A 16,480-nucleotide genomic window follows, 5' to 3' on the forward strand; every position below is an offset into this window, starting at 1 on the left:
CTGTAATTTCTTCTAATATTTAAGGTTCTACATATAGTCAATGAGCTGCTGCTATTAGTATATTACTGTTTGTAGCAGTTGGTCTGATGGGAAAATTATTCTTCCTGTACTACCATGATTCTCCTGTAAGAATTCAGTTTTTCATTTAGGATATAGTGAGGCAGATTTTTGGGAAGATTCTCTGCCGAGTGCTGAGTTCTGCAATGAGCTTTTTCAAAATTCCAGTTAATCCTCTACCATTAGATCATGGGAAGATGTTAACTGGGCAAACTTATAGAGAGGGCAGTGACATCACAGCTACAGGGCTTTCTGGAGGATGCTTCAGTCTTAGATCCCTTTCAGTCCGGTTTTCGCCCGGGTCATGGGACGGAGACGGCACTGGTCGCCCTGACTGACGACCTCCGTAGGCATTGCTGTTATTAGATCTGTCGGCCGCTTTTGATACGGTCGACCATCAGCTGCTGGCCCACCGCCTCGCCGACGTGGGGATTCAGGGGCTCGCCCTTCAATGGCTTGCCTCGTTCCTACAAGGTCAGGGACAAAGGGTGGCGATAGGGGAACAGCAGTCCCGGAGGCATCCTCTTGAGTGTGGGGTGCCTCGGGGCGGTGCTGTCCCCAATGTTATTTAACATCTATATGCGTCCCCTTGCCCAGATTGCCCGGAGTTTTGGGCTTGGGTGTCATCAATATGCGGATGACACCCAGCTTTATCTGATGCTGGGTGGCCGGTCGAAGTCCGACCCAGATGACCTTCATCGGGCATTGCAAGCTGTGGCTGGTTGGCTCAGACTGAGTCGGCTGAAGTTAAACCCGGCAAAGACAGAGGTCCTGGGCCTAAGCCAGGTTGGTTCGGGGTTGGGGCTTCCTCTCTCGGCCTTCGATGGGGCGCCGTTGGTGCCGGTGTCGAGGGTTAGGAGTTTGGGAGTGCTCCTGGACTCCTCATCGATGGAGGTCCAGGTGGCAGCCACTGCCAAGTCAGCCTTTTACCATCTCCGGCTGGCATGGCAGTTGGTTCCTTTCCTCGACCGCGAAGACTTGGCCACAGTGATCCATGCGACGGTCACCTCAAGGTTGGAGTACTGTAACGCTCTCTACATGGGGCTGCCTTTGTCACAAATCCGGAAGCTGCAGCTGGTGCAGAATGCGGCGGCCAGGCTGTTGATGGGTCTCACTAGATGGGACCACATCCAGCCTGTGCTGAAGGCGCTGCACTAGCTGCCTATAGCATACCGGATTCGCTTCAAAGTGCTGGTTCTTATCTATAAAGCGCTTGATGGCCAGGGTCCAGCATACCTAAGGGACCGCCTTTCCCCATATGTTCCCCGAAGAGCACTACGGTCTGGGGCGCAGCACCTACTGGTGGTTCCAGGCCCCAAGGACATCAAGCAGCCAGGGCTTTCTCGGCGGCGGCTCCTGTCTGGTGGAACAAGCTCCCAGAGGAGATCCGGGCCCCGCGGGGCTTGGCACAGTTCCGCAGGGCCTGTAAGACGGAACTCTTCCGCCAGGCCTTTGCATAGGAGCCGCCGCCGCCATTGTGCCACCACCGAGTTGCCATCTATGACGGTGGATTAGATCTATAAGTGAACCGGCCCTGGGAAGACGCCCAGGTGACCAAGAACCTATGTTGCCAGGCTAGGTGATAAAGGGATCCCATCTTGGAGAGATAAGTTAATATCTAGAGCACCGCACTTAATTTATTGATTGTTTATACTGTTTTAACTGTTTGTTATGGCATTTGCCGCTGTTGGAAGCCACCCTGAGCCCATCTAGGAAGGGCGGGATACAAATTAAATAAATAAATAACTTCCATTTTCCTAATTACTGAGGATGGTGGAGAGAAGGTAGAGAATTTGCTGGTTGGGAAAAATGTATTTCCATGACCTACACATCATACTGTAGAAGGTTCATTGTTGGTGTTAATCAAATGACAGACTCACCTATAAAAGTGTCCTAGGATATTCAAGTAAAGGTTAGCTTCCCTAATGCATGTGTATTCCTCTAAGGGATTTATTGGAAAATAGCATGTGTAGGAGATAGCATTATCAAGACCCATTTCTGGTTCTGTTCCTTGAAGCGGATCAGATATATCTGCATATATGGGAAACAAATAGTTCTTATTCCAGTATTCCTATATTTCTGTTAATTTTCACACTGTTGGGAATATCCAAGTCCAATGCAGCCACTGGCATTTCCTCTTATGGAAGAACACGTCCTATCTTGTACTATGTGCATTTTTAAAAAATCTGCTCCATCCACCTCACTGAGATTAATCTCTTGTAGAAAACTAAATTTACAAGGTCAAAATAACTCCCCCCCCCCCATTTCCTTTCTTGGCTGGTCAGAGGCATCTAACAAACTTTTCTGTACAGTAACTTAAAGCAGTCACCCTATGCCCAGTAAACTACACCTTTTTATTGAAGGTAAACTGAGAGACTTCAGTATACCGAAGTCACGCTATAACATTTTTATTTGGGAATGTCAATGTAACCTCCTTACAACAAATGCATGTTTTGTCATTCTGACCAATGTGTTTATACAATGAAATACCACAGCTTAAAAGAGAGAATGAAGTACTGTTGAACTGAAGAACATGCTTAAGTTCTACATAAACAGTATAAACAGTTTCTTTAATGTACTGTTTTAGCCAAATTCTGCTTAGCTATTTTGGCCTTTCTTTAGTCTTTGCAGTTACAGCCTTGCCTCCACTGCCTTCACAGGCAGAAAGATTTTCACCTATGGAATGTATTTCCCCCCTGTCTTTCAGAGGACATTTTGGGCTGTAGCAGGGTAGAGGCAGGTGTCAGATTTGCAAGCAGCAATCCTTCTGTCTATGGAAATTCTGATGGATACAAGCCTAAGGCTGTTTATGATGCCTCAAAGCAGTGAGATGACTGTATTTAGAACTGCACCCTTAGCCTCAACCATACTAGAAATCAATGGAGTCTGCAAATATTTAACTCACTTGTTATCGTGACCATGTTACGTCTTAGACTTGGCATAGTGAAAGAAAATTGACTTTGAGGTTAAATTAAGCAGCTCTAGAGTTTAAAGGTAACCTAAGCACATTACTACATAAAGGTATTTTCATACACAAGGCTTAAAAGGATACCTTATGCTTTCTCTTAATAGCCGTTTGCCCTTCGTGGTAATTATGACATTGGCTTTCAGGCCTGTGTGATGTTACAAGAATTTCTTTGGAATCAACTGTTTTAACCAACTCGTGAGAGGCTTGTTTCCAAGTTAATAGCTGCATTTTTGTCACACACACACACACACACACCCGTTCCCAAGTAAGGTTCTGAAACCTAGTTAGTCTTAATACTGACAAATCTCAACTGAAGCCTTAAGGGATAGAATTAGATTTTCTCACAGTAGCACTTCCCAATAACCACAAAAATCTCTAAGCTCTGGTTGTAGATAACGAATTTCTAAAGGAGGAAGCTAGCTAGCTATATTAATGTTTTGACAGAAGTACAATATTACACATTTGAATTGATTCAGTTACAGTTAATTAGTAATGTCTGAACTCTTGAAGCTGTCTGAATTCTTGAAGCTGTGTTCCTGTTCTCTCAACTTCGCTGTTTTTAAACTTCTTGAGAATAGCAGGTTGGTCTCCACGTGTTCAGGAAAAAGAGTCAAGCTATGTAGATTTGTTACTGTTCAACTTAAGAGATGCTTCTTCCCAAGAAATTGAACTTTTCTGTCAAATGCAGTTGATCGAATGGCAGAATTGGGTTCATAAAATGGATTCATTGCAAACTGAGGAGAGAAAATCCATCAATACATACACAAATAGTTGAATGGGCTTTGACTAGAATAACTTTACATAGAATTGCACCATAAAAAGCCTAGGATAAATTGCCACTTTTAAAAGAACCAATGTAGTGATGTGACACTTGGCTTAGATGAGGGTTGAACTAGGATATTGGGACCCAGTTTCAAATCTCCACTCTGCCATGGAAGTTTGCTGGGTGACCTTGGGCCAGTCACACACGCTCAACCTGAACTGGCTCACAGGGCTGTTGTGAGAATAAAATGAAGACTGATGTCAGCTTCTTCAACATCATTAGGAAGAAAAGCAGGATATAAATGAAGGAAAAAATGTAACCACCTATACTTCTGTTGCAGCACTATTAATAAGAACATAAGAGAAATTATATTGGATCAGGCCAGTGACCCATCCAGTCCATCACTCTGTGTTGCAGCAGTCAAAACCCAGGTGCCATCAGGAGGTCCACCATTGGGGCCAGAACTACAGAAGCCCTCTCACTGTTGCCCCCCAAGCACTAAGAATACAGAGCATCACTGCCCCAGAGTGCTCCATCTATACCTTTTGGCTGTTGGGTAATAGCCACTCATGGACCCTTGCTCCATATGCTTATCCAGTTCCCTCTTGAAGCTGTCTATGCTTGTAGCTGCCACCACTTCTTGTGGCAGTGAATTCGACGTGCTAATTACTCTTTGGGTGAAGAAGTACTTCCTTTTATCTGTTCTAAGCCTACTACTCATTAATTTTGTTGAGTGTCCATGAGTTTTTGTGAGAAAGGGAGAAAAGTACTTCTTTCTCTACCTTCTCTATCCCATGCATAATTTTGTAAATCTTTTATCATGTCACCCTTCAACTGTCATTTCTCCAAGCTAAACAGCCCTAATCTCTTTAACCTTTCTTCATAGGGAAGGTGTTCCAGCCCCTTAATAATTTTAGTTGCCCTTTTCTGCACCTTTTCCAATGGTATAAGAAAATTAATGTACCTTGGACTATTTTTTTTTTTTTAACACTGACGGGCAGAGGACTACATATTCTGGGTTTGGTAACCAACTATTATTTTTAATAGTTTGGAAAGTAAGGCATTCTTGCTTTCTACTCCACACAAGCAAAGCAGATGTGGCTTATTCATACCTGCTACAGGACTTAATAAAATAGTAACAATAGGTGGAGTGTACGCTCTTTCCTTCTTGTTTGTAGTAAAGTAAGCTAGAGACTTCTGTCAGTTACTAGAAACAGAATCCTGGTTGCCCCTGACAGGAATATTTGTGGACCCTTGTGGTGAAGATGGAGAATAGCATGGAGGCTATTCTCTGATAAATAGTGTTGGAAACGGCCTGCCAAATAATGCATCTCCCACACTTCGGGGAATATAATATAAATGCTCAAGTAATTCAAAGAGTCTCACCTTTATATACAAGTCGTACACATCACTAAAGAAGTTTTTGATTCCATCTTCTTGCCTGACATCATGAAGCATTATAAATCTCATATGTAGAGTAAATTAAGAAAATGCACTCAATAAGAATTCATAAAGCTACTGTGCCACAGGAAGCTACTGAATTCATAAAGCTACTCTGCCACAGGAAAGCAAAACCTATAATGGCCACTAGCCTGATACAAGTCCATGTCACCCAATATTCCTCTTCCCACTGAGATGGGGGGAAGGGGGGAAAAAAACCACAATTGCAAATAAGCAGTTTAGGATGTTTATGTAACAGTGGCAGTTAGACCACACTGTGCTAAACACTGAGTAGTTCCTTGAAATGTACTCAGAAATGCACTCTTAGCCAACTGTAAAATCAATACCCACCCCCCACGGAATACCTTCTCCTCAAACAATACGCTTCTAAGATTTCTACTTGGCTTTTTGGAAAGGCTCTTGCTGTGTTACTGGTTTAACTTAATTATGGTTTTATCTAATTTTTAACTACATTTTGTAAGTAGTGCATACTGCTACAAGTTATATTTCAAGAACAGTGCAATATACCTGTTAAAACAATGTAAACAAAAGTGAATTGAAATCTAAGTTACAGCAGGATGGTAAGTTATGAAACAAGATTACTTGGTAATATACAGGTAAACTCATAGAATAACGCTTTGCACGATTCAATTTTTAAATATTTAAACTTCTAAATGCAATTATGACAATACATAAATGCAAAACTTGATACTCTATTACTGATCTATAAAACAGAATTGCTTCCAGAGCTGAACAGAAACTATTCTATAGAAGGACCACATCAACTAAAACCCAAGAAGACTGAAGTCAATCTAAGAAAAGTCCCATTGAATAACATAGGATTTACTTCTGAGTAGGCCTACATAAGCTAGCTACATAAGGGGGCAAACTACTAAAATTGACATGGGCAGCTGTCCAGCAAAAGCACTATCAACCAATATGTTTTATTAGCTAGCAGCCCTAATTCCCCATGGCTGCAGCTACAAAAGCTTTTATTGTACTACCAATAGCTCCATAAGGAGTACAGTGAGCCTAGAGGATTCCCCATGGCCCTATTCTTTGTATGCAATGTTTTAGGGGGGAATGGGAGACCTGTGCATGATTCCTCTATTCCCACCCAACCTTTACCTGATATGAGTTACCTGTGTTCTTACCCACCCATCCTACATTTATTTTCGAACTACCACATTTAAGTCTTAAGCCAACAGCCTGACCTGAAAAGAAAATAATTAAAAATAACCATTAACAAGTTTGAAGTTTAAAATATGGTTTATGGATGTAAAACATATGGCACTGCAGCCACCTCCCATGAAGATAGTGAAGGGAGTTAGAGCACGGAAGAATCTCATCCCTTTCCCACTTTGCACTAATTCTTGGGACGCAGCAACAAATTTCCCCTTGTCTGTGGGGAGGGGGCAGACTGTCAGAACACAGATTCTCAGCCTTCTCTGGCCTAGCATTTTGACAACCCCCCCCCCCCAGCAATTTCTCTAGTGCACCTCAGGGTTTACAAAATCCTGGGGTGCAGAGAGATGGGGGGGGGGGGTGTCTCTCATCAAAGCATTTCATCGGATTGGAGGGAGGTATCCAGTGGGGTGCCACAGGGCTCAGTACTTCTCAATATTTTTATAAATGATCTGAATGAGGGGATGGATGGACTATTCATTAAATTTGCAGATGACACCAAATTGGGAGGAGTAGCAAACACATCAGAACATAGAGACAGATTTCAACGAGATCTGAACACACTAGAAAAGTGGGTAGATGTGAATAAGATGCATTTCAACAAGGATAAGTGCAGAGTTCTACATTTGGGTAACAAAAATGGGAGATATACTTCTGGGTAGCAGTGGGCATGAACAAGACTTTGGAGTACGGGTAGACTGTAAGCTAAATATGGACAATCAGTTTGATGCAGTGGCAAAAAAGTGTAATGCAGTCTTGGGGTGTATCAACAGAGGCATAACATCCATATTACAAGATGTCGTAGTCCCTCTGTAAACTGCATTATTCTAGCTGTTCTTGGACGACTGTGTGCAATTCTGGAGGCCTCCCTTCAAAAAGGATGTGGACAGAATGGAGGAAGTGCACAGCAGCGTGCCCTACAAGGAAAAACTGAGGGATTTGGGAATGTATAATCTGGAGAAGAGGAGGTTGAGGGGGGACATAATTACTCTTTTTAAGTATCTGAAAGGCTGTCACTTAGAGGAGGGCAGGGAGCTATGCTTGCTGGCAGCAGAGGATAGAACATGCAATAATGAGTTTACATTAAAATCAAGATACTGGCGGGATATTAGGACTCTTTTTTTTTTTACAGTAAGAGTAGTTCAGCAATGGAATCAGCTGCCTAGGGAGGTGGTGATCTTCAAGCAGTGGTTGGATGAACACTTGTCAGATACGCTTTAGGCTGATCCTGCATTGAGCATTGGACTAAATGGCCTATATAGCCCCCTCCACCTCTATGATTCTATCCCTAAGAACAAGTGTTCTGCCCCCCCCCCTGCAACAGTTATGGGTCATAATGGAACCTGCTACCATCACAGGAAGCTTAACAGACAACTGTTTTTTGAGTTAGGCACCCCTAGATTTACTAGATTTTTAAAGTAGTGACTGATGTTAAGACATGCTTGCGCAAAACAAAAACAGCTTTTCATCCTTTTTCTAGAAGGTGGCATGAAGGTTCTCTACATCTGGTGGTTACTTACGCACTATCCAGCCCCCTCCTCCAAATCAACACATTTAGGTTTGTGAAAGAATACCTCCTATTCTTCCCTCCTATAAAAAAAGAGGAATTAACTACACCCAACATAACATCTTTAACAACTTACATACTAAGCTTTAGTAAACCATAAAAAGGATATGTCCTGCAGTGACAAAAGCGGAAACAAACCATTCGTTAAATTTGTCCACAGTCTTCAGATACATATTATTAGACAGCCACATATTCTCATCTACTAGATCAAGGGCAGCATGAGCTATGAACTGATTGAGATGGCGATGGTCATCCTGTGAAGTGCCAGACAGTGGAAATCAGCTTTGAATACAGAGAATATTGAAATAAACCATAAGCAAACTTGAATATATTATTAAGAGATTGAAGAGAGAAGAGGAGATTGGATTTATAGCCCGCCCTTCACTACCCAAAGGAGTCTCAGAGTGGCTTACAAACTCCTTTCCCTTCTCCTCCCCACAACAGACACCCTGTGAGGTAGGTAGGGCTGAGAGAGCTCTGACAGAAACTGCTCTTTTTCAAGAACAGCTGTGCCAGAACTATGGCTTGCCCAAGGTCAGCCAGCAGGTGCAAGTGGAAGAGTGGGGAATCAAACCTGGTTCTCCCAGATTAGAGTCCGCGCACTTAATCACTACACCAAACTGGCTCTCAGTACTAACCTAAAACAATCTCCATGAATGATTAACAAGTGAATCACTAAAGCCTGAAACAGGAACAGAGTCTTTATTGATATTCTAGTTGAACCAGTTTCTCAAGATACTGAAATGCATACACAGGAAGCGGGGGAAAGTATTATGGAAAATAATATACATTGCTTGCAGTTCTGCTCCAGTCTTTAGGAAAACAAGAAAAAAACAAACCGTCCTTGTAGTGCTGTCATTTATGTCTGCTTCAAATGGGAAGAACAGATTGCAGATTCATAAAATACAGCACAATATGTTTGGGACTATTGTGGAATAAGATTTTTTGTTACCCCTTTAAAGGGACAATGTAATAATCCCTGAATTTGTATGGCTGACATCCATTTGCTGTTGGAGATGGTTTTTACTATACTTTCACAAAATATTGTACAAATGTCACACCTTAGACTCTACTTTACCAGCTGGCAGAAATTCCATTTCAAACACTGGATTATCATGATGGCCCACAATTACGAAGTAAAAGCTTCCAGACATGATATTCAAAATACTGCCCTTCTGCAAAACAATAGACGGAGAATCATACAGTTGGAAGAGGCCATCTCTAGCCTGTGTTTTAAAGTCTACCAAAAGGACATCTTGTTTCCTTAGAGTGAATTTTTTTTATATAAGTTTCTCTGTTTCTCTTTTGGAACAAGTAAAATGCCTTTGAGGATAAAGTTTACTCGCTCAAAATGTGTAGTATGAAGATTCTTTAGGTTAAACAATCAACAGCATTAGATAACTCCTGTATATACCATAGACACAAGCAACACTCAAATCCAAAATGCATTCCTTTACAAAGAAGGTACTGCCTTCTTCATGAAGTGAGCAGACAGGGCCTTCTTTGGGGATGTTTTTTCCTTCCTCAGGTGACTATGATGCAACTTGATGGAGATAGCAAAAAATAAAAATCTGCTGTCCTCTTGGCCTGCAGGAGGTGAAAGTAGCATTTTCAAGGATACCCTTGTTTAAATTTCATCCATGATTTATATTTCAGTGTTTTCAATATCATGATTAACTTGATATCCAGTTATGCTGCTAGTCCAATTGTGACTGTATGAGAATGTTTCAGATAAAATAATACTTCATTTTGTTTGCCACAAAACATTTGCAACTTGTATTTTTTCATACCTTTCAGACAGCAAGATGCATGTGCTAAATTAGCATACAGTGCAGCTGTCTGCAGTTCTTTGTATTGTGCATATTTACAATTTTGATTGTAAAAACTTATGCAATTATTTTTAAATATATATCAAATGGCACTATGATATATCCTAGGTTGTTGAAAAAGCAGTGGAATAAGTCTGTTTGATAAAAAAAATAATGCACATATTTTGATTTTCCTTACAATTTCTGGTGTTCTTTTCTTTATGGATTCAATATTTCTAGAAATTTTACATCTTGGTTCCTACCATATAGACCCTAGATCTATCTTTTTGTATTTCAAGCCTATTATGTCTTATTTGAGTAAATTTTCACATTACTGATCATGACTATTACAGAGAAACAAGCTTGGAGTGTTGGGGGGACGGGACTGAAAACTTGTGCTCATTCTTTGTGATATATTGGCCTGTCCAAATGAAAAGGCATTACTTGGCCACTATTAGAAATAAACTATTTTTTGTCCCAAATCTGTTACAGAACAAGCACAACATTTTTTTAAAAAAAATGATTCAGGTAGGTAGCCGTGTTGGTGTGAAGCAACAGAACAAAATTCAAGTCCAGTGGTACCTTTAAGATCAACAAAGTTTTATTGAAAGTCTAAGTTTGTGTGCACGCACACTTCAGATACATTCTGAAGAATCTCAAGAAGTGTGCGTGCATATGAAAGCTTATACCTTTAATAAAATATTGTTGGTCTTAAAGGTGCCACTGGACTTGAATTTTGTTCTTTAAAAATGATGTCCTCTTAAAAATCACCTGGCTTTAAAGCTAGAAACATTTTAAAGTGTCCTGTGTTTTTTACTTCAGTTACCATAATTTGATGGACATTCTTGGACAAGAGACGTTGCGGTGTTTCTTCTCAGTTTTGTAGGTTCGTATCATGGGTCAGAGAGTGTGTGGACTTGGTTCTAAAGCCCTTTGATACTGCTACTCAAAGGGTTAGCTCTGTGTCCTCCACAACATTGCCCTACCTTATTTGTTCCCATAACCTGATAGCTAATACCTGCCATCACTTTAATTTCTTCAATTCCACCACGTGCATGTTGAAAGTGAAGGACTTTGCACTGTCTCTTAGCCTCAGACTTCAGAGGAGAGACAGAGAGACCAGGACACTGACTATCCTTCCCTTTATTCTCTGACGCTATCCCTTTGATGTGCAGATTGCTACTCTTGGGGAATCTTCCTTCTTTCTGGTCCAGCACCTCTCCACACTGTGCCAGCTTTCTCCATCTTGGCATCGTGAGAGCAGGACAAGCTTCCTGTATTTCTATCCACCCTCGCTAATTAGACTAGTTGTCAGCGCAGGTGTCTAAAGATGTTCTATTTTTCAAGCGATCGTGCCTTTGCTATAGCTTTTCCAGGAAAACGCCCATTTGGAAGGGATTGTAGTATGGCAGGGAAAGACAAGGAGAACCACCCCAGTGGAAAGGGCTTCACTTCCCCCCATTAACAGTTGTATCCTCTGCTATTAGGAGGGAACGAAATCCTTCCCACCTTCGAACTGAATTGGGGAAAAAGCACTTACCTCGGGGCAAGCAACCCAGAAAGGCCACAACACCCACTCTTTTCCTCGCCTTGGTCCCGCCCCTATAACATTCGGCGCGGGTTGATGTCGTCACCACGCCTCGCGAAACACCCAAACAAACCCACGAGGGAGGGGGGAAAGGCACGTGAAAGAGGTAGGAAAGCGAGAGCTCTCGCGAGAGCTGCGCTCCCGGTGGGCCGTAACAATGGTAACCGGTAACGGCCGTTGGTGCGCTCCTAGGCGGGGCTTCAAAGAGAGCGGTTGGCTGGGCGGGCGAGAGACGCTGCGGTGTTTCTTCTCAGTTGTGTAGGTTCGTGTCACGGGTCGGAGAGTGTGTGTGGACATGGTTTCTTCTGACTGCCTTTCGGAGCCTCCCCTGCTAGTTGTTCAAAGCAGACCCTGTAAACCTGGAGGAACGGAGAACTCGCTCCCAGGGCTGTGCCTGGCTGTCCCGAAGCACTCTTGGGTCTCGCTCAGACCGCTCTGGGAAATAGGGAGGGAGGGCGGTTGTGGCGGCTTCTTCTCCACCAGCAACTGGCAGTAGGAGCTCTGGGAGGGCTGCTTGGGGATACAGATGACAGCAGCCTAACCTCGCAAATCATTGCCTTGTGCTTGCCACTTCGGGCACTTTATCGTCTTCTAGACCAGGGCTTTTTTTGTGGCCGTACTCACTGGTATTGGTGCCTTTTTTTTTAGGGCTGCCTCTGAGGGGTGGGGGGGGGGATTGTTGGACCTTGAATCTGCGTGCTGGTGTCTTTTTGTTTACAAAAAAAGCAGTATTCTCGGCCAGCCAATACTGAGAGCAGTTCTCTTGTTTTTGCCAATTGTATTATAATTCTTCTTTCATAAATGAAAACCAGCTAAATCTGTGCTGGTTTACTAGTTAATGCAGGAATTTGAGATCCTCACAATCTCCAGATTTTATTGTTAAAGTTTACATGAAATCTTAGATCATTCGTGGCCTCAGAAGGATCTCATTGGAGCATCAGGAGTACATCCAGCCCTTATAGAAACAGTACAGCTTTGTGTTTAATTATGATACATGTTTCATTCCTACTCCCTGTCCCTTTCATTAATTTTTTGTACTTGTCAAGTCACTTTTAAGAATCCTGTACTATAGGATATGCTGCATAGCATTTGCACCTTCAGACTTCTTTGTACTTGTGAGAACTTGCTTACAGAGAAAACAACGAGATCTCCAGCTCTGTAACAGTTTTGTAGCTTCTCGGTTTTAGATCTGTGTCTTCCCCCTTCCAAAATCAGTGTATATTTTCCTGCTTTTGTAAGTCCAAAATATCGTATTGATGCTAAAACTTAATGTTTTTCTCCCTTTGTCATTTTCTATTTGCTTAATATAATCCTGCTCCCTAAAAACCACTTAAGACTTTTAATTAAATTCTTAAATTTTGGAAATTAAGATTTGGATGTGCAGTGTGTGGTATGAGAATAAAGTAACCGATAAACTTTTCTGTTTGAATATATCACTGTAGATTTTTATGTGTGTTTTTTAGATCCTGATGTCTTCACCTGAATTTAAGGTTCTGTCACAAGATGAACTCCGGAAAAGACTGTATCAGACGTTTAAGAACCGAGGTGTTTTGGACACGCTGAAGGTCTTTGATTTAAATTAGATTAAAGCTGGTGAAGCTGATCATCTGTGAAATGAATGGGAGCTTACTTTTTACTGTTTAGGTAAAGTTAAAGGTTCCCTTGCTCGAAAGCCAATCTAATCCAACTCTAGGGTTGTGGTGCTCATCTCCGTTTCAAAGCCGAAGAGCCAGCGCTGTCCGAAGACATTTCCGTGGTCATGTGGCTGGCATGACTAAACACCAAGGCGCACGGAACGCTGTTACCTTCCCACTGAAGTGGTACCTATTTATCTACTTGCAATTTCTTGCTTTCAAACTGCTAAGTTGGCAGGAGCTGGAACTAGAGACAAGAGCTCACTCCGTCATGTGGCACACTCGAATCTCAAACTGCTGAACTACTGACCATCCACAGCCTGCAGTTCATCGTCTTAACCACTTGAGCCACCGCAGCTCCTTACTGTTATAAGGAATTGTTAATACAAGCAACAGTGTTAATGAACCTGAGTATATTTTGTGTTTTTAAAAATGCTGAAATGCAGCAAAATGACTTTAGTCTTGATTTTACAAAGTCTAAAATGCAAATGGCTGTAGAAACCAATGAAGTATAAGGAATTTATTAGCTGCATGTTGAAATCTGTTAATTTGGAAAATGTTGTCCTTTTTAGTATTGCCTTAACTAGATTTCAAATTGAAAAACTAGAAGCATTTTGGATGACAGATTAAAATGAAACACTGTATACTCTGAATTCTTTTTTCCTTACCAATCTGAAGATGAACATAGCCACATTTTAAATTTTGATTCCTGGTAATTTTAAAGAGTGGATGCTAATCCTAACTAATCTTCATTTATTATTTAAAATATTTCTTCTAGTTCTGTCTGTGTCATCCTTGCTTGCCAAGTATAACAAGGGATCGTGTCCATAAAGTAGAGTTCAATTTTGTTTAGAGAGAGTAAACAGCATATTGTACTACAGTTTGTTTTTTAATCTTGGTGGAATTCAGAAAGGGAAGTTGGAATGTCCCAGGTGCTTTTTGGAAATAGTAAACAAATTCCTCAGTATGCTTGTAAATGTCTGCCTTAGGCTTCAGTCTGCTCAGAATCCTGTACCTTAATACATGTCCTGTTTCCATGTTTGCTCAACTGTATAGGGTTTCTAGCTACATTTAGAAGTATCATAGATCTTTATTGTAAACATGCTATTAAGTTACATAGAAATCCAGCCTTCCTTTACAGGTATTTCTTGGCCATTTACAGCGTAGTACAATTTTACTTTTGATGTTACATACATATTTTCAAAGTTTGCTGTTTTTCCTCTTTTGCAGACACAGCTTCGAAACCAGCTCATACATGAGTTAATGAATCCAGTTTTAAGTGGAAAAATCCAGCTACAAACTGTTCCTAATGATTGCAGCTCGTTGTTAATTAGTGCTTCCAACAGTCTGGTGGCAGATCACCTGCACAGATGTGGATATGAATATTCACTATCTGTCTTCTACCCAGAAAGTGGATTAGAAAAGAATAAGGTAAGCACATAACTCTTCTGAAGGATATATCAGGTTATGCTTTGTCTGTATGATAATAATAATGATGATGATGGTGGTGGTGGTGAAAATAAATATTGGCTTGAGAAGTCTGTTGAGTTGCTGACAGTAGGAGAGCCCTTTTTGCCAGGAGCAGGCCCTTAATCAGTCTGTACAGGAACATGACATCACAGGCAAGTACAGGTCAGATATTGGTCTCTGTGTATGCTCACTTTTGCATTGCCTGCTGAAGGTATGATGAGCTCACTAAATCACTATAGAACAGAGAATTAGGCATTACAGCAGTGCACTATCACCCATTTCTGCTTGTAGTGAAGGGGGGCACCCAGCAAGAGTTCTTCTTTGAGATTCAGCCTTACCAGCTGCTGAACATCCACATGTGTGTCTCATATGGAGGTTTGTAATGGGGATATGGGAAACCATTAAAACATGCATCTTTGGCTGTAGCATGCTACTTTACAATGTGAGGCTTTCTCATCAAGTATGGCATTTCTGTGAGTTGGTTGTGACTTCTCTGGAATCTGAGGTGGGGATGAGAAACCCCACAAGATCCTATAGGCATATGTGTTTGTAACCCAAAATTAGATGACTTGCAATCCATCGCATTTGTCAGACTTTCTAGTACATTTAGAGGGATGTGTGATTCCATACTGTATGAGAAACACTAACTTAAAATCCAGTACTGGGATAAGTTTTATAGAATTAAGATGTGATGGACCAGTGTATGAGAATAGGGCTCAATAGATGGGTGGGAGGATTCCAGTCAGTTGAAAGGTTTTGGATGGAGAAGCACTGTCCATTGTCCTTTCATCACTTGAATTGTCCCAGTTGTTTGTGTTGATGTAAATTTTCAAACTGTTTCTGTTTAAAATTTATAGCTGTGAATAAGAGAGTTTTGTTCTTTTGTTTTCTTACAAAGTTGATTGCTATGCAAGATCTTCTGCAGCTGATGAGGATCAGTCCAAAGACAGATCTTTACAAAACACTGGTAAATAATCTTATTTTTGAAAATCTTGTCTGTTGTTAAAGATGGGTAAAAAAATTGATACTTTTTTCTTTTTACAGATTTCAGCCTCTCAAAAGGACAATGCAAGAGGTATGATTTTAATGTACTTAAATTTTTAGAAAAAAGCCCCTGCCTTTGCAGGCATCAGTCCAAAAACTGTACATGCATACTTGACAATTAAATATGTGGCTGTTTTCACTACAGCATGTCATGCTGTTAGAGTCAAACTACTCTTTGAAGAAATGCATTGAAAGTGGTGAGAGGGTGAAATAAAAGGATTGCTTTTGATTATTTATTTGTATGTTCTATAGGACACATTTTTGTTTAGATTTGTTGAATTTTTTGTAATTAGCAGTTTTTTACTGTTACAAAATAGTATTTATTATTCCAGCTTAATTTTGAAATAACTAATTTGTTGTAGAAGAAATATGTGATAAACAGTGCATCTCTAAGGTTTTCTTGTACAGGTTTTAACGGAGCTGATAGAGCATAATCTTTGTAAGGAGATGTGTAATGCAGGAACTCAGACAGGTCCCATATCACCTTACAAAGAATCTATTGGTAAGTATAGTTATTCTGAACTGTTCTCCTGTTGTTTGTCTTCAACACAGTGTAAGTTAATGCTTGTGAGAGAAAACAGTAATGTTGGGAAATACTGCAGATTTTCTGTACTGGCAGTTCCCTAGGAAGATGGGTGTATGACTGTTTATAAATATACTGCAATGCAAGAAACGTGTGCAGCCCAGCTACACCCACACAACTCCAAAGATGTAGGGCAAATGGAACACTGACTCTCCATTCCCTCATATGTAAAGAAAACCAAAATACCAGCACATATAGTACACATGAAGTCATCCTCTTACACAACCCAAGAGAGAGCACTTCCAAAACATGATATGGTTCCTATGACTGCAATTAGTTCATTCAGCTAGTCAACAGTGACTTGTGGGATATGGAACCTCTAGAGCTTGGGGAAGGGGAAGAGGACACATTGCAATTGAAATGTTCACACTAA

General features: G+C 41.1%; 2 protein-coding genes across 4 annotated transcripts in view; one reads left to right on the plus strand and one right to left on the minus strand.

The window, feature by feature from the left end:
* Positions 1-2,449: 2,449 nt before the first annotated feature.
* On the minus strand, positions 2,450-11,401 carry TRAPPC2 (trafficking protein particle complex 2). Its single transcript, XM_015408814.1, has 5 exons — positions 11,329-11,401; positions 9,042-9,155; positions 8,090-8,234; positions 5,175-5,260; positions 2,450-3,759 (listed from the first exon to the last, which is right to left on the minus strand). Exons 2-5 carry the CDS (start codon positions 9,132-9,134, stop codon positions 3,661-3,663), a joined length of 423 nt encoding a protein of 140 aa, XP_015264300.1. The 5' UTR covers positions 9,135-9,155; positions 11,329-11,401; the 3' UTR covers positions 2,450-3,660.
* A 132-nt stretch (positions 11,402-11,533) lies between these two features.
* The window catches only part of OFD1 (oral-facial-digital syndrome 1), a 28,544-nt gene continuing 23,597 nt past the window's right edge, over positions 11,534-16,480 (plus strand). Inside the window, exons 1-6 of one of the 3 annotated variants that reach the window (XM_015408813.1) lie at positions 11,534-11,638; positions 12,840-12,941; positions 14,241-14,441; positions 15,379-15,447; positions 15,525-15,555; positions 15,919-16,026. In XM_015408813.1, the coding sequence (XP_015264299.1) occupies positions 12,846-12,941; positions 14,241-14,441; positions 15,379-15,447; positions 15,525-15,555; positions 15,919-16,026 (505 nt within the window). In that variant the 5' untranslated portion in view covers positions 11,534-11,638; positions 12,840-12,845. Of the gene's footprint in view, positions 11,639-12,839; positions 12,942-14,240; positions 14,442-15,378; positions 15,448-15,524; positions 15,556-15,918; positions 16,027-16,480 lie in introns of those variants that run through there. The other 2 variants (XM_015408811.1, XM_015408812.1) reach the window with 2 other exon arrangements.

The sequence above is a fragment of the Gekko japonicus genome, unplaced genomic scaffold (assembly GCF_001447785.1).
Source record: "Gekko japonicus isolate JY-2015 unplaced genomic scaffold, Gekko_japonicus_V1.1 scaffold3574, whole genome shotgun sequence".
Classification (NCBI taxonomy): Eukaryota; Metazoa; Chordata; class Lepidosauria; order Squamata; family Gekkonidae; genus Gekko; species Gekko japonicus.